At 50.3% G+C, this 23,579-nt stretch overlaps 1 protein-coding gene across 1 annotated transcript in view; it reads right to left on the reverse strand.

Moving 5' to 3' along the window:
* ASTN2 (astrotactin 2) overlaps window positions 1-23,579 on the reverse strand; it is a gene marked incomplete at its 5' end in the record, with an annotated part of 312,614 nt that overhangs the window by 145,301 nt on the left and 143,734 nt on the right. The window contains one exon of the mRNA XM_082067996.1: window positions 114-264. Within this exon, the coding sequence (XP_081924122.1) occupies window positions 114-264 (151 nt within the window). The remainder of the gene's footprint in view (window positions 1-113; window positions 265-23,579) is intronic.

The raw sequence follows: 23,579 nt of genomic DNA on the forward strand, positions 1-23,579 counted from the left end.
GGGAGGAACCCACCGCCAGCACACAGGTCCCTGTGGCCACATCCCCAGAGAGCTAGCAGGCAATGTCCCCTCCGGCTTGTCCCCAAAACGCACGCCAGCCCCGGGAGACCTACCACGCAGCCCGTCGAGTCCACCTTGCGATCCGAAACGCACTTGAAGTTGCGGGTGCAGCCGCCGTTGTTGCGGGAGCAATCTCGGACCGGCCCGAAGGAGGAGAGCAAGTCATTGATGGTTTCAAAGTAGGTGGACAGCATCGCTTCTTCCCTTGGAGAGAAAAGGCACCGTTAGGGCTGGCAGGGAGCTGGTGGCACATGGTATGGGCAGGATGATCCATGAAGACAGCTGCTCAGGCAAAATCACAGCATTCTGATTAGCAAAAGTGAGGCAAAGGAGGCCTCTCTAGAAAATTAAGGCTTTGTGATCAAGCTATATAAAGTAAATCTGCTGCATAACATCTGATCCTTGATGATAATGAACCAGTTATGGTGTTTCAAAGATACTATATACCATTTTCCTGCAAACTGGCAACTAAAAGATACTTTATTAGCAGCCTGCAGTTGTGTGTCAAACCAACCCTCTACTGAGCGAATCCATGACAGTGAAACTCCTGAACATTTCACAGCTGGGACAAACACCTTGTCCATTGCCTGGGGTCACTGCCACAGCTGGAAAGCCATGTGGGACTTGGCTTTGCTTGCTGGGATGCAGAGGCTCATCCCTGTGCTTGGTGACAGGGGACCAGGAGCAGGGGACACACCGCTCCAGCTCGCAAAGCCACAGGCATGGCCGTGCTGTGACATCCCTCTCTTAAGCAAGCAAGAAGCGTAAATGTCCCCGAATCCAATGGCAACAGAAAGCCTGGGGAAGCTCCCAGCGCTGCCTCTCCGAGCTGCACGCACAGCGGATTTGGACTGTGACAAAGTATTCAGGCACTTCGTTTTCTCTGGGTTCCTGCAAAGGGAACGCAGATGCTCATCAAGAGCTTTAAGCGTCTCCAAGGTATTACTCATCTTCAAAGCACATTTTATAATATTAACTGATACCTGCAACCCATCTTGGTCAAAAGACCTGGTCACCCTCTCACCGACAGGAGGGAGACAAAGTGATTTACCCAAGGTCACAGAACAAGTCACTGATGGACACGGACTTGACCTCCACAGGCTGTTTATTAGATCTTTATCCACAGGGGGCTGCAAATAAACACTGACCCCTCTGACCTTAAAATATCCCCGGAGGCAATGCCAGGAGTCACAGGGTGGTTTATTCTCCTTTAGCATCTCCCCCACACTTCCATCAGCACCTAAAAAGCTACCAAATTCCAGGCTAGTCTCCCTTTTTTGGAGGGTTTTTAATTTGAAGGCTGTGTGCTTGGCAATGAAACGGCAGCGGAGGAATATTCGCCAGCCCTTGAGGACCACAGCATCGCGTTATCTGTCAGCGAGGCCCCCGCGCACACACGGTGTCACACTCGCAGCCCTGCCAACACCAAACGCTCGGAAAAATCATGAGTCAGGCATTAAAAAAACCTATATAATGAGATTGGCGTAAAAATTATGAGATTTTAAAAATAAATCAGTCACTGGGTTGTTCCCCCTACCCATAAATTTGCCTTCTGCTTTCTGAGCCTTTAGGGCGTAATCGAGATTTTCCCTGCAGACTTGTGAGGCAGAAACTACCCAGAGACCAAACCCAAAGAAATAAAGCCCTATGCAGTAGCGAAGTCGTGATTTTGCAAATTCCAGGTTTCCAGGCGATTACAGAAGCTGGGAATTTCAACAAGGAAAACACCCTAAAACCAGCAAGAACTGGTAAACTGGCAGATCCCATGGGTTAGGATGGATGAGTCCCCAGCCCCGGGGCAGCTCCGTGCCCATCACGGTGCCCTCAGCCACATCACCGCCCTGTGTTGCAAATTCACGTCTGTGCTGCCCCTTTCCCCTCCAATTAATGCTTCCCAATTAACTTTTCCCTCTTGGCAATCACACTTCTGATATTCCCCCTTCTCTTGGCCCCTCTCCTAGATTTTCCAGCATATTTGGAGCTGAATCTCCCTCTGTCCTTTACTGGTCATGTTTCAAACATCTTTAGAGCCCCTTTTCTATTAGCACTCTGTTCCCACCAGAATTTGCAGCTCCTCTGCAGTGAGGGAGTGAGAAAGGCAGAATATATCAGATCAGAGCACGTATTTCTGCTGGAGAGATGGGGGGAGAGAAAGGGCATGTTATTTACTAACCAAAACTACTGTTTATTAAAGTAGGGGGAATTATTAAAAAAAAAAAAAAGAAACAAATGATGACAACTCCTCCACCACCCACCAGAAAGCTCAGCCCCATCTGCTCCTCCCGAGGGGTTTCTCATCGTAGGTGGACTGCAAGGAGAACCGTGTCCCCATCCTCCCTTTTGGCTTTTCTGTTTGGCCACCAACCAACCAGCCTCTCCCGAAGCTCCCATGTCCCTGGGGGGAGAAGGTGAGGAGCTACAGCTGCCCTGGGTGGTGGACAGGAGACCCTGGGGCTGGAGCCTCGCTGGGCAGCTCTGGAGAGATGCTGGGAGAAGACGGCTCATCCCACAGCGGTGCTGCCAGGCTGGGGCTCGCAAGGGCAGCTCGTCATGGTTTTAATTAAAAGCTGGAAGCACAAGCCGACCTTCTGCCCTCAAGAGTGCAGAGGATGGGAGCAGGAACCTCGCTCTCCGAAATCATGCCTGGCGTAACGGATGACCCTTGACAAAGCACGGGCAGGGGCTGCCGAGCCAGAATGAGCCATTAAGCATATTAAAATATTAACCTCGCTCGAAGGTGGGGAAGCAGAGCCAGAGCGAAGTGTTCAAATGTCACCTGTGAGAGGAGCGGGGTGACACTGCTGCCTGCAGACAGACAGAGGCTGCTCGGCCAGATCACTTCTGTGCCAGCTGTTGTGAGATTAGAGCAGCGTCACTTCAATGCGGCGCCCTGACGGGGGGATGTCAGCAGATGAGAGGGCTGACGGGATGCTCGGAGCGAGCTGGGAGCAAACTTGGCTTTCATCTGCCTCCGGAGGGGCCAGCAGAGCTGAGCTCAGCGCAGGCAGAGCTGAGCCTTTGGCACTGCTAGCCCCAGCGGCTCCATTTAATTTTAGGGGTAAAGAGCAATAATTAATTACTTGCCTCCCGCAGCGCCAATGGGACGGAATAGATGATTTTCCACCCACACGACTCCAGCGGTGACCCCTGCCCGTCCCTCCCTGCCCGCTGTACAGGATCGCAGCCCCAAATCCCAGAGCCAGCCCTGGAGAGCCAGCAGTGCCAACAAGGCAGGGGACACCGGAGGAGCGATGACAGCATCTGGTCACCACCGCACAGTGCCCGCAGGGGACAGCCATCCCCCCCACCGCCTGAGCATGCCAGGTTAGACCAGCCCTGACGGATGAATCACGTTCCCTGCAGTAATGACCTGTCTGCAAAAGAACAGCTCTTTTCTCCTCTTCTCCATCTATCTGTGCTGAAATTCTCTGAGTGACCCGGGGTCCATGCTGACACGGCAGGATGGAGAAGACGGGCTCTGCGGTGAGACCCGTGAGCTGGGAGAAGCTGCCGGTGGCCCTGGATGGACCCAGGCGCCAAAACCCCAGGGATCAAGCAGGGCAATTCCTCACCACCTTGAAACAGATGCTAGGTCCCCTCAAAAAGGGCATTTTGGAGCAAGTGACCTGACTTCTAGTGTCCAATTCTCTCCATAAGCACAGGCATGTCTATGAACACACCCACAGGTTCTTTCTTTAACTCTCCAGCCTTCCCAAAGACACACGCAGACGATACGCTTATGAATGAAATGCACTCCCCTCTCCGCCAGCACCCACTGATGACACACAGCTTCAGCAAAATCCCAGGTTTTAACATTTTCTATCGCCACAAACAGTCAGTGCAATGCACAACAGCAGGGCTCTCCACCAGCCTGGGTGCAGACCTGCACCCATCCTCACCCAGCCACCTCCCATCACCCACATTCGCCTCGATTCCCTCAAAAATACTTCTCTCCATCCTCCCACTTTGTTCTAGGCCCTCATTAATGAAACAGATTCAGTGACAAATATCACTGGGGGTTATTTATTCATGAAATACCACACCAGGCAATTCTCAAAGCCTCCAAAGCACTCAGCTCAGCATAAGCTCCTGAGCTTTGCAGTGGCTCTTCTCTCCAGCTCATCCTGGAAGGGGATTAGAGGGTGTTATCCAACTCAGCTGCCCCTTCTTATTGCCTGCTAATGGTTAAAGACTTCAGTGTCTTACAAAGTTAACCATCGCTGAGCAAAACAAAGAAAAATATGCGAGCTGGGGACTAAGCCAGTGCGGCTTCACCATCTGCTCCCCAAAGTGTGTTTGGAGAGGGATCAGGGGGGAGATTTGAGGTTCATGAGTTTCTAGAGTCAGGGCACACCAGCAGCAGGAGGCGTGATGCTGTGTCACCTGCAGCTTCACCCCAAGGGAGGGACCAGTACAGAGCAGGGACCCAAAACGCCCCAACACAGCCCAGCCAGGGTGTCCCGTGTCCAGCACCTCACGCTGCTTCCCACTCCCATCAGCAAAACCCTGGTCAACAGGGATCTGAACAGCTTGTGAAACACTTGTGAAACAGTGCAGAGCAACACCCACATTTTGGATTTTTGGCCCCAGAGCTGCTTGCCTGAGCAATTTTGACCAGCTCTGGCCACAAAACTTCTACTTTGTTGCACAGCTTGAGAAAGGGCTGGTCTCCTCATTGCTGAGAGCCCAGCGGAGAGGTGTCCCCTGTGCAGAATTTGCTCGCTTTTCCCATTATGCCCAACCAGGGGTTAAACCTGGACATCCCCTGCCTTTCACCCTTCTTCTCTGCCCCACCAGGTCATCTCACCCAGAGCTGGCTCTACCCAGAGGGACACTCACCCTCTGCCCCATGGATGTTCATGTGGGAGCTGTGGCTGCCCCTTCCAGTCCCTGTTACAGCCCCAAAAGCTCAAGCTGAGCATCCATCCCCCCAGAGCAGTTTCCAGGAGGAGTTGGATGCTCAGCTTGGGGAATAATTCCTCTGAGGAGTCCCCAGACACAACCCCAGACTTGTTACAGTTGGTTATTTCCTCCCCAGTAAATGCTCCGAGCACCACCTGTGTTCTCACCTATTCCACTCCCGTCTTCCTCCGCTCCTTTTCTCTTCTCCCTCACATCTTTTCCTCCACTAAACCCCCGCCTTCCTCCGCTAATCCCGCCAGCGCTGAAATCATTAGCGAGGTTGCCGAACTCTTCCTCGAGTTGCAGAGTATACGCCTCGAAGATATTAATGGGATCGGTGGAAGTGGGACCCGCACGAGCTTTTTTTGCTGCGCAAACGCTTCTGCCTCTGCTCTGCCTGGAAACTTCTTCACCAGCCAGAAATTGCAAATGCTGGGTGGAAGACGGCGAGTCGGGAGGGGAAGCTGCTCTCAGCTGCAAGCTTAAATACCAAATTGGACAGGGAATTACAGATCACAGCAGAAGCAAAGTTAACCCCGTCCTTCGTCCCCGGCTTCCTGCACGGCAGCACTTGGCCGTGGTAAGGCTGGGAATTGCTCGGCGTGTTCGCGCAATGCCCAGCAAAATTCATCACAGAAATGGGCACAAAGGCTCGATCGACATGTGCATCCCAGCTGAGGGTGTGTGCAAAGTGCATTAGCACATTTTTACACAGGCATTACATATATCCAATAAAATACAAACGACATCTGCAAAGCCCAGTGGTCAGTGAATTGTCGGGATTTGAGCAGCACACAGGGATGTGACCCCAGCTACAGGTCCCTGGGGACCCCGAGGTGCCATCAACCATGACCCCAGACCCGCTCCCAGCATGTGACATTCCCTGGGAGAGCCAGCCCTGGGAACCCACACTCAGCACCCCCAGCATCTCACAAACCTTCATTTATTCTCACAGTTTCTCTACACCAGGTATATTTTAATGCTGAAGACAGGGAGCCAAGGCAACAAGAGATCAGGAATAAAGGTGCTCACTGCTGGATGTCCAACAGGAGACGCTTTCAAAATTATTTTTAGTACTTTTAGCACTTCCCACGCTCAGCACAATACCAACCTGGTTTGATTGCGCCACAGGCTCAGCTTTTCTGCACACAGGACCATGCCGCTATACACCCAAATTACGATGAATGTATGGTCATTTCAGAAAAGTGGTCTCCAATTTAAAGACCGAGGGGTATATTTTTTCCAGGATTTCAACTGTTTTCTCTTTTATTCTGCCTGCAACAAGAGACTGTTTTCTCTACAGCCCCCTCCTGCACCCGCTACAGCATTTACTGCCTCTGTAGTGAATGCAGCACTGAGCCCTGAGCAGTTTCCCAAGCAAGTCCCTCCACGCATTGACCAAGCTGGGATGCTCTGAAAAAGTTAATTTCCAGCCCCAACACTGGAGGACCCAGCAAGCTGGTGGCAGCTTCTAAACAAGGGACTTCACAATCTGAAACTTTGGTACACTTAAGTCTATGTCTTCAAACAGGTTTCTTAGTGTGGTGCCTGAAGATGTGTGTGTATGGCACGCATTTCTTATTTTATACAGAAAAAATGAGTTTCTGTCCCAGTGCACCCACCAACACTTTTCAGCCAACTTAAAAGTGCTGGAAGGTTTCAAGAAAAACCATCATGCAGGTCCTAAACTGGGAGAAATCATCCTTAAAGTGATGACGGCAAGAGCATTTCAATGGAGCTACGCTGACACACCACTGCTGATGAGCTGCTTACTATAAATTTTCCAGGTAGTCTCACTTCTTGTGGTAATACTACAATAAACACTTGCAAAAACTCTCTCCCAAAAACCCTGAGGTTGAAAGTGTGAAAAATTCCCCACCACGCTTCAATAATTTGCTAGAGATTGAATAAAACCATCGCTCTGCCAGAGTGTTTTGGAGCTCACACCTCAGCAACCAAAAGGGCCAGAGATTTAATTACAGCAAAGCAAAACCGCCCACACTGGAATAAAAGCGAGCTGGGAAAGCCCATCACATGCACACATGTCCTGGGGGACGTGGGGGCTCGCTGGGACCCCCCACCCCACTGCATCCCCCCTCATGTCCCCACCATCCCATTCTGCAGTTATTTAAGACAAGCAGAGCATTGTCTCCCTGTTGCTATTACCACAACCGCTCCTAATGTCCCAGCTGATGTTTTCAGCTTCAAAGGAATCCCGTTTCCCTCTGCCAACCATATCACCAGCCAGAGCCAGACATACCTAATTCAGTTTTATTAGCTCTAGTTAAGTTATTTACCTATGAAGCATGCAAAGTTATGAGATGAGCCTGACCTGTCCCCTTCCCTACACTGCTCCTCCAAACTTCAGCTGCAAAGAAAAGCTTTATAATGTGAATTCTTATAAGTTCAAAAAACGGCAGCAAACAAGAAGCACAGGAAAAGCACAGTTTCAACATCTTAATAATTTAAAGAATTAAAAAAGTAACTTTTAGACCACCAGGAACAGAAAGCTCCAGGCTCACTGAGGAGCCACCTTGGGCCCTCACACCCCTGCGATTACCAATAAAGCCTTTCGACGAGGGGTTCTAGGCAGCCCCAAATATTAATAATTTAAACACTTAATAGCAGTGGAATCTGCTTGTTCAACATGGAATCAGTAGTAGTAGTATGTATTAATTGATAGTAATTGTGCACTAATTAACTCACAAAGTATTATGTTTATCTAGCAAAACGGATCACACTATTGGTGCCGGGGTTATCAGTAAAGGCAGCAAAGCATAATTAAAAAATACATGAATGAAAATTATCAAATTATTTCTCCGTGCTAATTAGTATTTTTACTAGCTCCATTTGCCCAGCAATTTCTTCCACCCCATCCTCTCAAAACATTCATTTCAAAATAGTGAACTTGTAAATGCATTTCTGGCTTAAATTTAGAAGGGAAAACAGCCACTGGAGGGGTGTTTTACATGCCCAGAGGTAACACGGTGATAACAACCAACCCATCTCGCTGGTGCTGCTGGAGAGACCTTCTGCAGGGTGCTGGGATAGAGCACCCAAAATACTTCTAAGGCCTCGGCCAGGCTGTCTCTGCTTGGATGGTGGGATCTCCACCGGCAAAGGGATCCTGCAGAACATCAGCTGTGCAACACAGACCCAGAGCAAGCGTCTGAGGAAAGCCCACGGGAGCAGATGGGCACTGCAGAGCTGATGGGACATCGAAGCCCGTCAGGCATCCACTGCCACCCAACATAGGGACACACAGGTCTGAGCACACAGAAAAAGTATATTAAAGGAAATTAGAAAGGCTACAATGTCACATATACAAAACTTAAAAAAATGTGAGAACTAAAGTCGCCAAGGCAACCTTAATTCAGTGTCTGGAAATTATGCACTTTGATTGAAGGTGTTGATTGCAAGACCACACACAGGAGGGTTATCTGCAGGACCTGTCTCACCCCAGATACCAAAGGTGATGGTGCTGAGCTGTAACCAGGTGTCCGGGTGCCTGAAACAATCTGGAGCTCAGCATGCAGGCATCCCAAACCCCACCCCTGGGTACCTATAACATCCACAGGCTTCTCTGCACCCTAAAAACAACTTCACCTGCAGCTTCTCAGTATCTTGTTTTCCCTTTGTTGGAGGACGTGTAGCTCCTACTCTATTGTACTCAGACACTGCTGTGTATGTACAATTACTCAGCCCCTCATGGGTTCCTGATTCTTTGCTCAACACCAGAAATCAGCAATATTTTACAACCAATAAATGGATTAAGTTCCCAGTCTCCCTGTTACCATCCCTGTTTTACAGATGGGAGCTACGGCCCAGAAACGGTAATGTAAAAAACATCCACTACATTACATGCACCAAATTTGAGACATTTAGACTTGATTTTCCAGAGTGCTTAGCATTAAATGGCACTTCCCCTGCTCAAAGCACAGCTCTCATTGACTTCGGTTGAAGTTTTTACAGCTCCATATTAATGCAGATCGTTCCCAGAGCAGGTACATCAGCTGTGCTGAGCGAGGCAAAGGTGAAAAACTAGGATATGATCATGCCATTAAAGACAGTTTCATAATGCATATGCACAGAGGGGCTGCCTGAAGGCTGCACAGCAAACTAACCCTGGCACCTCCCGGCTTTAGAGTTTTGCAAACTTGGTAATATTTGCTAAAGAGAAGCCTCATGGGGGTTTTATTCAGGGCAGGGAGGAAGGGAAAGGTGTTCAGCCTGGAAAATACGACATTTTTTAACAGCAGTTGCAGGACGCAGCATCATTCAGCCTTTGGAGGGCAGAGCAATCCTTGGGGCAAAACCGCCTGGGCATGCGCCTTCATGCCGACTCATCATCCTCATTCTCTCTTATAACCCATTCCTCTCCTCCATTTCCACAGTTTCCCTTCCCCGCTAGACCCAAGCTCGCCCTCGGCCGATGCTGTGGAGCAGGGATGCTCGGCCGATGCTGTGGAGCAGGGATGCTCGCCCTTGGCCGATGCTGTGGAGCAGGGATGCTCGGCCGTGCTTGGGCACGGAGGACTGCTGCCGGCTCTCGCTGCTAAAATCAAACAAGACTTCACGCCACGTGCAGCGATTCATGTTTTTCAAAAGCACTTTTAAGTTGGCCAAATTAAGGCAGTTCTGCACCTGTAAAAGAGAGACCCTCTGCAAAACGTCTGCCTCAATCCTCTGCAACAGTTTTGCCTGGGGGAGAAAAAGAAATCGTAGAAAAAACAAGCAATCGAGCAAAAGCCTAGACAGAAGGCTTGGGATCTCTCATCTTAAATTATTAAAGGCTGAAAACATCATGAGATGGGTCAGACCACCCTGGTACCAAACAGAGACTGCAGCCCTGCCTGGGTTGATTGAAATATAACACAGATTCACATAGACACTATGTGGCATGACGAAAAATGTCATTAATTTCACCGCTGTGATGAGCTCTGACCATGTCCTCACTACCTCACCCGTATCTGCTCCTGACACAGACCCGATCAGATGCCAGGGAGGAACTGAGCATCCATCCACCTTGCCCTTGTCTTCACCCTTCAAAATAATCAGCAAACCAAGATGTCAGGTCACCGCTCGTTCGTCATCCCAAAGGGACGAGCCTGGGATGAGCTAAAAGATGTCTCCCATTTAAAACATACATGTATTCTAGCTCAAAAGAGAGCTTGGCTGGGGCAGTTCCCATCTTTCCACCCTGCTTTCCCTGCCTACAAATTGGGAATTTCCTTGTTGGGGGGACCTCGGAGGGGCCAGAAAGGCAGAGGGGAGCTGAAAGGACCCCAGCGCACATCCCCGGGGTGGCACAGCTCCCATGAACAGCTTGGCCCCAGCCCCAGGGAGGCAGAGGTGACCCACAGTGTCCCACGGGCACTGAGGATGTAGCCGGCACCGAGAGCTGCATCTGCCCACAGTCATCATGAGCATTTTGCAATGGCAAGCTGGAAAATCCCAGCTGGCAGCTCAGACTTCAGCATCTGCTTAGGTATGAATGAGTCAGTAGGGTTTTCCTTCTCTTTTACGGCTTTCGAGCATATTTTGGGCAAGTTTTCTGTTCTAATGGTCTCTTACGGATCTGACTTTGTAGCAATTCAAGAGGAACTTCAGGAAAAGCTGGACTTGCAGACAAAGTGGGAGAGGCAGGGGGTTATCCTTCAGCCTGTTGTTTGCCTGTGCCCAGGCACCAGCAACCAGCCACATCCCAGACTCGACCGCTCTCATTACCCAGCAATTGGGGTTTTTTCAAGATATGTATAAAGTACTTAAATGCAGTGGTGATAAGTGCTTTAGAAACGCCAATAGAATTAGATTAGCTAAATAGGAAATGGCGAGGGCTGCAGGATCAGACATCTATGCCCTGATTTTTCACAGATGCTCCTATCGATCCACTGGGAACGGCGTCAAGCCCTTGGGAAACCAGGTGCCGGGGATCAGGCATCTCTGCATGAGCAGGGATAAGTGTCAGGGCTGGAGATCCCTGTCCTGATGAGGTGCTCAGATACTCACCAGAGACAGGACAGCCCATGGAGAAGGGAGTCCCGTAACGCTGCAACAGCTCAGCATCGCCGCGCAGCTCCAGGAGCAACACCAGGCTCTGCAATAAAGCTCCATGCAGCTGAACCCCCCTGAAAGCCACACAGCTGGGTGACCTTCAGCAACCCCCCCCACATTGCAGGGACCACAAAGTCCCCAAAGATCTGGGGAACTGAGCACGTTGCTTCCCAGACACCAGGCAAGCAGCATTCTCCAGCATGGGGATGCATACGGCTGCATAGAGAGAGAGCTAAGAGCTCCTATGAAGCAAAACTACAGCCTTCTGAAGAACCAAACCCATAAGATGTATTTTAGAAAACACCTCACACCTGGGTCCGTTACTAGGGATGCATTTAGCATACGTATACATATATGCATAGCTTTGCTGCTATATATAGCACCTTCTATCAGCAATGCTCGCTGGCTTTGAAAAAGCCAGGTGAACGTCCACAGACAGAGGAACTGAGGCACAACTAGGTTATTTACAGCTCATTTCCACAAGTAGTCTTTGAAGCTGGAATCCAATTAATTTTATACCTGGGGAGAGATTTGCATAAGTATTTTCTGTCCATGTGGGCAGGTTCTTTAAAAGGACTCAGCTCTTATCTAGGCACCCAATGCAGACTGTGTTTTCCAAGGTGCCCAGCATCCCTTAGCAGCTCCTCGGAGCACAGCCAGGTTTGTCGCAGGGCAGCACCCTCCTTGGTAACCCAGATAGTCACTGAGCCCTTCAAGGATACCATCTCCATGGGTCTGGTCTCCAGACGTGAGGAGCACCCCTGATCTGCCACTGCCTTTGGTAGGAACCCATCTCACTGGACATGTGGGCATCGGAGAACAAATTATTTCCTACCACAGAGAAAGAGAGTGGTTTCTGCTGGTTTAAATCCCTGAACAAGCTCAGCCCAGGATCAGAGAGATGCCTCCGCTGGCACGGGGTGATGGAAGTGCCTCGGTGACTGATGGAACGCCAGGAACACCCTGTGTGGTGGCCACAACCCATTAAATCACCTTGGTTGTGGCCTAAAACTGCTCCCATGCTGCCCGGAGGGTTTGTTTTGTATCTCCCCTGCAAAGATGCCCCATGCTCCATACCCTGCTTGCCACCACATCAGCAGGTGCTGTCTGGACAGACCTCCAAGCAGCCACACGCGGTCCCCAGCATGCAAACTCTTTGAGGCAGAAGCTGTATTTAGATCTGTTGGGGTATCTCTCTTCAATGCACTCCAGTGACCCTTTCCTGCTTTGCAGTCTCATGAATACTCCAGTGGAGACACGCGCAAGCCCATGTTACCTCCCCATTGCAAACCACAGCCCCCGGGAGCCCACGGCGCAGTGACAAAAAACTCTGATCCACGTGATGGCTGCAAAGCATCACTTTCGAACTTCTGAGGAAGAGACAGAGCTTCAAATGCACACGAAACCTCCCGAGGCCAAGGTTTCACAAACAAACAGCACCCAGCGGGAGGGAGCTGGCAGCCCCGGCCACAGCAACACCCGCCTGTAATGAGCTGACCCCCAAGCTTCCCCCCGGCTCTTCTATTTGCGGGGTAATTGCTGTACAATTGTAGCCTTGCCCTGCAGCCATATCACATGCCAAGCTGTGTCCAGGGCCAGGTATGTTCAGAAAAAAAAAAAGGATAATCAGCTTTTTTAAAAAAAAAAAAAAAGAAAAAGGGAGAAAAATCCAGCACTGAACCCCGGTGCATACATTATTGTTCCAGCTGAACCAAATTGGCTGCCATCTACGCAAATGGCAGATGAAGAAAACATTGACTTTCTGCTTGAGTCAATAAACAAGATGAATTGAGTGGGGAGTTGAACGTGGAACAGGGAACATCATAATTTACCCAAGGAAGAGAGAGGGTTAAAAGGCAGAGAGGCTGAAGCACGTTGTGTCCGTATCTCACATAAGGGTGTTTCACCTGGGGGGCTCAGCAGCAAACACAAACACACACTGATTTGGAAGTTTCACTCGGAGCTCCTCCAGCTTCTCTCATATCAAGCATCCCAGAACAGACATCCTCTCTTTATATATAAACCTTCGCACTATTGCATTATTAAGTGAAACATAAAGAATATATGCATTTATTACAGGCATAAGAGACTATGTCTCCTAGCAGATTCTTTCCTGAGCTCAGTTATTGGCACTAAGTGTCCCACATCACAGGTATTTAGAAAGGCAGAGGTGGCAGAGGTTGCAAAGGATGAATTGGAGGCCCAAGCCCATGGGTGATGATGGGAGATGTAGGTACGTGGGATGGGAGCATCCAGCATCCCCCCCTCGGGCCAACCAGATCTCAACCATCAGGTTCGTTTCAGTTGTCAATGTCATGGTGAAGGATATTCAGTTGGAACTGCAATGCACAGGAGTGTGGGACATGGTCATCACTATTCCTGCTTAATTAGGTCTGTCAAAGCCGATCAGAGGGACATTTGCCTGGGAACCCGCTCTGCGGCTGCACATTTAGCAACAGGAGATTGATGACAGGAGAACAGGAGGCGGGGTGGGGGGAAAAAGAAAGACAAGAAGAGCATTTGCACGCTGCAGGACCATCCTCCTCCTGCCCATCACATTCCACCCGCCGCCTTTAGTTGAATGTCTATCTTAATTATGGAGACTAAATGGAAAGGCTTCCGTGCTAATCCCAGCTCTGCCCGCAGCGATGAGGAGGATACGATTTGCTTCCAGAGCCCAGAACACAATTTGCTTCCTCTGAAAGGCACCAGAGACAGATGTGCAGAGATGTGGGGGGCCCCGGCTTCCCCCTCATGGATCCCCCAACGCCCCTGCCAGGGCAGGGAGCAGAGGGTCAAAATCCAATGGATCGATGCCAGTAGCATCCTGCAAGCATCGTGTGGGCTCTCAGAGGTTTCCCCCCGACATCCCGCTCCTCGTCCCGGGGTGACCCGCAGCCTGACCTGCTTCACCCCGCGGCTGCACCGAGGGCGATGCTGACCCGATGCCGTGTGTGAGGAGAGGTGAAGGTTACCCAAAGGCTCTCAGACAAATGCTTCCCCAAAATACAGGCCAAGACTCCTCTTTGATTACATACGCGAGGGCCAAAACATTGATTTTTCAGCCAATAAGCAGCAGCAGAAGCAAGCCTCTGCGAATGTAACCTTTGGAAAGAGTCAAGTAGGAGGTTTGTGGAGGCACAGCTCACTGGAGAGGCAAATCTGGGGATCTACATGCAAGAAAACAGTTGGCTATTGTATTTTTACCATTTCATCCAAACAAGCTTTTCCATACATATTTGCAAAAAGCAGGAATCACAGCAAAGACTAAGCTCAACTCGTTTCTCCAAGTTTTTCCTCTTGATGGAAGGAACACTGCAAAGCTGAAACGCTGCCTGACGGCTGGCCTGAGGGCAATGAACTCGCTTTCAGCATTTGCCCTAATTCACATGAGAAGACTCAAATATAACTTCTGCAATATTCACCCGCTATCTATCCAAAACCAAACTCGGTTTAAAGAAATGAAGATGACCTCAAAACTCCCAGGGGGCTGCTCTGCCACCGGAGACGAGCAGAGAGCGTCTCCAGGAATAAAGCCCCGAGCAGGAGCCGGCATTTCGGAATCAGCTGCAGACTTGGACGGCGAATTATTGCACAACCGTGGGCAACTCGCAGGATGCGTCAACGCTCCCGACTCCTCATCTGTAAAACAGGGACAACTACAGCTACCTACCTCCCACCGTGCCGTGCAGTTAATTAATGCTCCTTTGAGTCGCGAAGATAAAAAGCAGCCTATAACTGCAAAGTAGTGTTTTATTATTATTATGAATGAAGCCTCCGCTTGTTCCATCAGAGTGCACCTTAAAGCAGCGCTGCTGTAGACACTGTGAATTGTTCCAAGCTGCTGTACTACCGCTGGCATTTGCATGAGTTTGACTGTAGACTTGCACATAAGGTCTTTGAATGTGTTGGAGAAGAAAAGAAAGAGAGGGAGAACAAATAGAAATTCCACCACATTTTTGTGCTTAGCACGTGGAGACAATGCTCCCACCCTCCTGGGAGCTGGAACAAAACAAACCAGAGACAACAGCAGCTCTTCACCTCCCGTTCTTGCCTGTGCTTTACGTTCACGGGCTGCCGTAGCCCTGCATCGTAGCATCAGGACAGATAGCACTGCAAGGGCACTTAAAACAGCAAATGCAGATCACATGGCCACTTAAGGAAGTGATTAATATATTGTCTCTATTTGACAGGTGGGAAAAAGGTAGCACAGGACACTGAAATCGCCTGCTTACAGGCACACAGCGAGCTGGGGGCAGAACGGGGTGCCTGGGCTGTGCAACGGAAGGGACAGACCCCCTGCTCTGGCCAGGGCAGCGCCAGCTGTGCCCAGCTGTTGGCATCACCCAAACCGTGTCCCCATCCTCCTGGGTGTGCTGATGGGAGGGACTGTGAGAGCACCCTGGGGGCTCTCAGACCTGCAGCCCCCCACACCCTGCCCTGAGCATCAAACCCCGGGAGCAGCTCCAGAGCCCCCACTGGCAGCCACAACTCCCGCGCTGTACCCAGGCTCCATCCCCCTCCTGCCATGGATGCTTTTGAGCTGGCAACACCAGACCAGCACACAGCAAAAGAAGTTCAGTTCCTGGCCTAACTGCTTCCACCAAGCCACCTTTTTGCACCCAGGTTTCCTGCACTATTTAACAGAGGCCCAACATGATTTCCTTTGCTCCATCCATTTTGGAGTGCAAGTGTGATGGGAGCGGCTGAGAGACCTGGGGGGTTCAGCTGGAGAACAGCAGCTGAGGGGAGACCTTCTGATCTCTGAACTGCCTGAAAGGAGCTTGGAGCCAGGGGGGGTCGGGCTCTGCTCCCCAGGAACAAGCGCCAGGAGCAGAGGAAACGGCCTCAGGTTGCGCCAGGGGAGGTTGAGGTTGGATCTGGGGAACAATTTCTTCCCCAAAGGGCTGTGGGGCATTGGAACAGGCTGCCCAGGGCAGTGCTGGAGTCACCAGCCCTGGAGGGGTTGGACAGATGGAGTTGAGGTTCTCAGGGACATGGGTTAGTGCCAGTGTTGGGTTAACAGTTAGACTCAATGATCTTGAGGGTCTATTCCAAGCGAAATAATTCTATGATTCTGTGATCTCATGTATCCAGCCCGCATCTCTCCAAGGCAGAAACCCCTCCTTTAATGCCTGTGCAGCCCCTGACACTCTGCTCTCCTGACCACCCCCCCAATATCCTGACAATGCAACCCCAACCTGCAGGAGCAGCCCATGGTTCTCCATCCCCAGCCCCGTCTCTCCCCCCAGCCACCTCCGCCGTGCCCGCTGCAGGACTCAGATGCTGCAGCACACGCTGGCCACGTCGCTCCCTACAGGTACCTTTCATGTTTAATTCAGAGGCTAGTTTAGTTAATCTATTTTTTAATAATTCATCCCTTCCATCTTAATTTTAGTAGTTGTTGAAAATCCCTAATAAAACATTTAGGGTCTCTTTTACTGAAGCAATGGCGTGATTTACTTGAAGGAATCCAGTCTTTGATGTCCTGTCTTAATTCCCTCCCTCCTACCGTGCCTCAATCCTGTTTATCGCCGTGCCGGAGGTAAGAGGTTCTTGTTGAGTTTTGTAACACTTAGATGCTTGGTCAGCGTTAATAATTCAGCTGCCCTGCACAGTTTAGACAAGCCATGTATCACACCAGCCTCCTCATTTTATCAACATCTCCCTTTGCCACCACGGATCCAGACATTGGCTGGGAGCGATGCGGAGGGACCAGGTGGAGCATCCCGACCGAGGCAGGTCAGAAGCGTGAACAAAATATCGTAGGCGCCAACTACATTGTTGAAAGAATATACACCCTTTTACGGCACTTGTATTTCATTCTCTACTGCCGGAATGGAGAAACATGCTGCGTTTTTGCATCCGTAATTGGGGAAGAACAGATGGTGGAGGCACAGTTGGAAGTCATACGGCCATTAAAATAATCTATACAGCTTGTAATTCTCCAACATGTGAGGAAGAGGAGGGCCTGCCTTCACCCAAGCGCCCAGCCTGGCCGCCTACCCCGCTGCAATACGGGCAGGAACATTTGCTTTGCAGTTATTGAGGTGTTTTGGTGGGTTTGATGGGTTTTACCATTTCCCTTCTCCCAGGATTCTCCCCTTCAAATAACCTGAAAAGCCAACAGCTGCACCAGAGCTGCTTCCACTGGGTATTTACTTGACCCCCGTGTGCCATGAGGGACATATTTTCCCCCAAAATCACCCAGTTAAATCAATGGCTACCTTTGTATCTATCTTAATGATATTGAAAGAAGAGCGGAAAGTCCTCTTCAAGTAGGTAAGGTTTTCTCTATAGTTAACTTAAATTTTAAATGGGGGTGACAGGAGAAAGAATTACGTCAAAAGAAAAAGCATTGATTCGTGAAAATTGAAACTCCTCACGGGGATGCACAGGCTTTGCCATCACCTCTATCTATTTCAAATCTCGAGAGCACTTCTCTGTAAAATCAGAGCAAGAAAATTGCCCAAAAAATAGCCCAGACATTTAGCTGATATATGGAAATTTATGTCCTCGCTCTGCATGATTTAGGCCATGGTTTCAGAGACTGCTACACCCTCCAACACCCCAACAACCACGGTATTTGGTCCCTCATGGGTGACGGGTTTTTCTCTGGGACTGGGTTACTGCTTTGTGTTGTTTTTTTTCACACGAACACACTATAGAAAGGGTCCTACTTCATCAATATAAAATGGAGAAAAATATCTCAAATCTCAAACCAACACATTGGAAGGAGTAATCCTTTCCCACTGGGACCCAGCAGCCAGCATCCCCATCCTGATACAGGGAGCAGAGAAGGATGGGGCATCACAGCAGCATCCCCTGGCTGGGAACCTGAACACCCCAAGTGCTACAAGCACCGTGCTGCCCACAAACACCTCCCCGGGCTGGACACGATGATTTCCTCAGCCAGAAACCTCTCCATTGGGCTTAAAATCTTCCCTGAAATCACACAAGCAAGTACCTCCCTAAATCCTTACCCTCCGCCCTGAACGCAGGGTAGCCAGCAGGACGTTACCTTGACAGCTGGCTTTGCTTTATGGAGCTGTAAATACATTTTTTAATAGGCTGGAGGCAAGAAAGATGTGTTTTCAGGCTCAACAACATCCAAAATTAACTGTGATTCATTTCAAGAGGGGCAAAGGGTTGGAGAAGGCGGGGGGAGCACAAGCCTGAAACTCATGGAATATAAAAGCCTTGAAAGCAACTGCCAAAAAGCCCCTGCACAGCTGCCTTCTGGCTCTTGGAAAGAGATTAAAAACTGAGCAGCATCAGGCTGAAGCAGACGTCATGGAGGCCACCCTGGGCCACGCTCATGCTCAGATAAGACTCTTTCTTATTATTATTTTCCCAGTGACGACCCAGCCTGTGCCAACACACAACTCTGCCCAGCTCCTTGCATCAATCAGCACAACAGGTTCATCTCAACAAACAAGATGGGAGATGTCGGTGTCTGGGGTGACCAGAGGCTCCCCCTGCCTGGTCCCTGGGGACCTCGAAGGGATCCTGTCATGAACATCAGCATCCCATCCTCCTTCAGCATCCCATCCTCCTTCGTGTGCCAGAGCATTAAGCCTGACGCACCTTCGTTAGCCCCAGCGCTGCTCTCCGACACCTAATTTGACTAACCCTTTAGTGACTAATTTAATTACACCGGCCCACAAACTGACAGACAGCTGTTAAAAATGGTTATTGCATTATTAATACGCTCCAGTAATTTCCCATTAAAACTATACTGTTAATAATTTTTTTCCCTGTATTTCTTCCCTCTTAATTAGTCTATTTAAAACTTTGAAGGAATATTCTCTTTATGGTAAATGGGAGCGTCAAGCAAATTACATTTTTGATTGAATACTTCTGTGATAGGCCAGCAAATAAGACCGTTGAGTTGTTAATTATTGTCAGAGTTTCACACGATGCCTGCTAATGAGGCAGTCAATCTTCTCTGCCATTCCTACAATACTAATGGAGGCCTTTGGTATTGATTCTGTCACTGGGAGAAGGCAGGAACCCCTCTGTCTTGGGTGCCCCTGGGGGGACTTTGTGCTGGGAGGGGACAGGAAGGGGCCAGAGACTTCTGTATTATTTTTTAAGGAAAGAGAAATACCTGATCCATCTGGACATCAACATATAACTTGACAGAGTGATGTAGGGAATTTATTAGCAAAGCGACCATGGATAAGGATTGACGTGAAACTGCGAGGTGGCTTGGAAACCGGACCACAGCAGCCTTGGGGTTCTGCTGGAACAGGAAACAGGGAACTTTGAGGATCATTTCTCAAGCCCTTTGGGGATTGATCCTATTTGATATTCGCACCAGTGCTCCCTTTGGAGGATGGAGGAGTTTGGTGGCAAAATCTGACAGCGCCAAAGTCCAGCAGGAATTTCTGCTTTTTATTTTTCCACCCTGGAGCAGATGAGCATGGCTGCTCCCCAAATACAGGTACTGTCCCCCCACCCGGTCACCCTGCTGCTTCCAAGCCCACTTGCTGCCCACTTGTACTTCAGAAGCAAGCTAAGCACTATTTTTACTGCAATGAAGTTTTTCACACTAAAAGCTCCTTTTTTTTTTCTTTTTACAAAGCAGGCTTCAATAGAAAAGAAGGTTTCTGCTTATAATCACCTGTGATACCGCATATCCCAGTTTCACCAGGAAAAGGGGGAGGCTGTAACTGTCCGCAAGCTCCAAGTGAGATGTCACAAAAAGCCCTTCAGGTCAATGGCAGTCACTCTTGACTATCAGTATCAACTATGTTTGGACATGAATTATGGCTTTCACCCCCCAGAAAACATGTCATCCCACTGGTCTGGCACCAAGTCACATTAACACAAGCATAGGAGGGTCCTTCACCTGAGACCAGCTCACACCGCCCAGGCAGAAGGGTGGGAGGGATGGACTCCTGTTTGCCTACGGTCACATCAAGCAGGGATGATGTAAGATGCATGACCAGAGAGGTGGTGGATGAACCATCCCTGGAGACATCCCAGGCCAGGCTGGACGGGGCTCTGAGCAACCTGAGCTGGTGAAGATGTCCCTGCTCATGGCAGGGGGGGCACTGGGGGAGCTTTGTAGGTCCCTTCAACCCAAACTGTTCTATGATTTTATCAAACCACCCACAACTTTATCATTAACCCCAAGTTCTGCTCAACTCCAGAGGACTCACACTTCAGAGCCAACATCTCCAGCCCTGGTCCATCTCTGTTTGATAGGCATTGATTAAAAAAAATAAAAAAAAAGAAATGTGGACTGAACAAAGAGAGTTCTCACTGCAAAAGCTCAGCACATATTTACACAGTATCCTGCTGTAATTCTCAGCTTCATCATTTATGTCATTTTAAGCCATTCGCAGTAGCAAGCAAGTATTAGCTGGTGTTTAATTGTGTGCTGTGGGGTTCAGCGTGGCTCCCAATGAGCTGCTGCTGGGAGAGACCCCATGCTGCCAGGGCTGGGTGGCCCATGGTGAGGCAGTGACAGGGGGACAGCCTGTGGCACAGCCACCAGCTGGGAGGGTGAGCAGCGTCGGGGGACACCACCCCAGCCTGAGACAGCTTTGCCTTATGTATAAGGGGTGATGGTTTTAAATTAAAGGAGGGGAGATTCAGGCTGGACATGAGGAAGAAATTGTTGGCCCTGAGGGTGGTGAGAGCCTGGCCCAGGTTGGCCAGAGAGGTGGTGGATGAACCATCCCTGGAGACATCCCAGGCCAGGCCGGACGGGGCTCTGAGCAACCTGAGCTGGTGAAGATGTCCCTGCTCATGGCAGGGGGGGCACTGGGGGAGCTGGGAAAGTCCCTTTAACCCAAACTGTTCTGTGATTCTGCGATAAGGCGAAACAACATCAGTCTGCACCGAGTGACCTGGCTGCGTGATACCCGAGACAAACCTCCACATGCAACAGCTGGACCTCCTGTTTGCAGGAGACACGAACACGTTCTCCCCCCAAAACCCATCCAGCCGCGATGCCAAAAGACCTAAATGTGCTCAAGATGTAACTGGGGGCTCTTCACCCCCTACCTGCCTCCTCTCCAAAGCCTGCTCAATACCAGTCACTTTTCTCCGGTGGAGGAGAAATGTGCTAGATGAATGACATACGGACTGTGTGGTCCATGACATCCTCACCCGCATCCCTCCTTCCCGGTGCTGCCCTCCCTGCCTCCACCCGGCCCCACCCGGCACAGCCCCCGGCACGCAGCGCGTCCCCAACCGCACCTCTGCGTTATGATAAAAGGCACTTGGTTGCAGCCAATAGCACCTCATTATATCAAAAACACCGCAGGAAAAGTCTAGAGCTGAATTGATTATGGCACAGTAATTCTTCAGGCAGTGAAAGCAGGGCAATTCCCAAGATGGGATTATTTTTTTGCAAGGCTTCACCTAATTTTCTTGATTTTTTTTTTCCCCCTCTCTGCTCACTCCCCAGCCCTCCCTCCAAACCTCTCCAGCTTTGCAACACTCTTTGCTTTAGTCCCTGGAAACAATATTCTGCTTAAAACACTCCAGCAGAGCACTCAGGAAAGAACCACTGCCCACCGGACCTCTGGGCTTTAAACACGGAGCAGCAGGAAAAATCCAAAGAAGCTTTTGCTTTTTGCTCTGTAGCCAGCAGCCGGCTTTGGGGAGAGTGAGGAAAGGCCTGACAGGTACTTATAAACATCTAAATCAGAAAAGGAGAAGCCAAGTAAGCAGCAAATAAACACACAAAAAGGAACAATGATGCAAAACGTGGGCACAGCGAAGGCAAAGGACCGACAATTTGCAGCTGACACTCGGTCCGGCTGCGGCAAAGCACGGAAAGGTTTTCTGAGCCAACAGGCAATGCCAGACAGGGTGCACCGTCTGTGAGAGGTTGACGCTGTCTCTAAACCATGTCTTTCTAATTTTGAGCTGCTTTTCCTCCTGTGCCTAGAGGTCAGGGGACCAGGGAGAGCCTGCACAGCATCTCTTCTGCATCTGGAAACTGCCTGGAAGGAGAAGGACCAGCACGGCAGGAGGAAAGTTACTCTGAGCTGCCTGGAAAGTGCTGCACCGATGGCTCCTCCACTGCCCCGAGGCTGGCAGGACAAACAGAGGGCATTTTGCCTTAATAAATCACACCGTGAACTGGGGTGACATCCCAGAGTGGAGCAAATCCCTCGGGGGCAGCAGCCGTGGCGGCGGGGCACTGCACCGAGTCCAGCGGAGCCGATGGAAACATCACCCTGGCCCCGGCTGCTCAGGAGCAGGAGCTGAAAGTAATTAACTTCATTTATCTTCAGAGAGCCCGGCCGTCCCGGTTCACTGGCCATGGCCGCCCCGCGTCCCCGGTGCCTGCCCTGGGGTGAGGCTGAACCAGATCTTTGCCCCTCGCTTGTGTCTGGTTTGCACAGAGCTGCCTTCCCCCATCCCTCCACAGCAAGAATGACGTTCCGCTACAGCAACATGTGCATCCTCCCTTCCCTTCAGCAATTAAATAACCCCCATACAAATAAACCTTAATCTTCCCCAAGACTCCTTTCCAAGCCTGCACAGGACAGTGTCTTCTCATGGTGCCCTTAAAGCAGAAGGACAAAGCTCTGCTGTTCATGTCCACCTCCACTCCCATCATCTCCACTGAGATGATTTCTCCTTCCCGCACCGGCTGCAGAGCCTGTCGCAGGTCCCTGGCACGCTCCCAGGAACATTTCGGCTTGGCTGAATTTTATCAGTTTTGTCCTTTGGATTTAGTGACCCAATGGTAGATACGGGAGATAAAAACAAGAAAGGAGGAGCAGACATGGTCCACGTCGGGCAAGTTTAAGGCACCTGAAGTCTCATTAGAACTGGCTGGTGGAAGGTGCCCGCTCTTTCTACTAAGTTACATTAAGAAATAGGTGAAGAAAAGGTGTTAACCCATTCCCAATGTCACTGCCCCACCTGGGACTCTATCTCCCACTGACACAGCTAAGCTGAAGGAGAGCTGCACATCCAGACGGCAGCGTGGCCACCATCCCACCCTGCCCTGAAGCATCTGGGGGCCTTATGGACAAAACTGCCCATTGGCAGAGAGGGCAGGGGGTCAGAGCATCCTTCCCCAGGCACCCAGGGAACCCTGTGCCTCCTGCTGCTGCCACCATCATCGTTCCACCGCTGTCCCTCTCCTCTCCCCAGCCACCCATGAGTGCAAGTCCAAGTGCCAGCCCACTGGCCAGGCAGCCACACAATCTCGGCTGGCACCGGGTGAAGGAGATGTGGGTTGGTTTGTTCCGAAATGGGAGAGTGCAGAGCTGACCCCAAATATCTGTGCTGGCTGGCAGCGCTGTGTTCATCCCCAGGGGCCTGACGCTTTCCACAAACACTACAGATACCTCCCCAGCACTGGAGGAGAAGAGCAGAAGTTCCCTGTCCCAAGCGTGGTACAGGTCCCTGCTGCCTCAGCTTGGACAAACTGCTTGGACCCCTCCACCTGCAAACCTTCTAGTCCCATTCACAGGTGGGAGATGCATTCAAAGGCAAAGGCAAAAAACTCAGATGGGGAAAAAGAAAAAATGTAATTCAGGAAAAATAGTACAGACAGGCTGTATAAACACAGAGGCCACAGGGCT

Source organism: Streptopelia decaocto (assembly GCF_964273445.1).
Source record: "Streptopelia decaocto genome assembly, chromosome: 17".
In the NCBI taxonomy this organism is placed as follows: Eukaryota; Metazoa; Chordata; class Aves; order Columbiformes; family Columbidae; genus Streptopelia; species Streptopelia decaocto.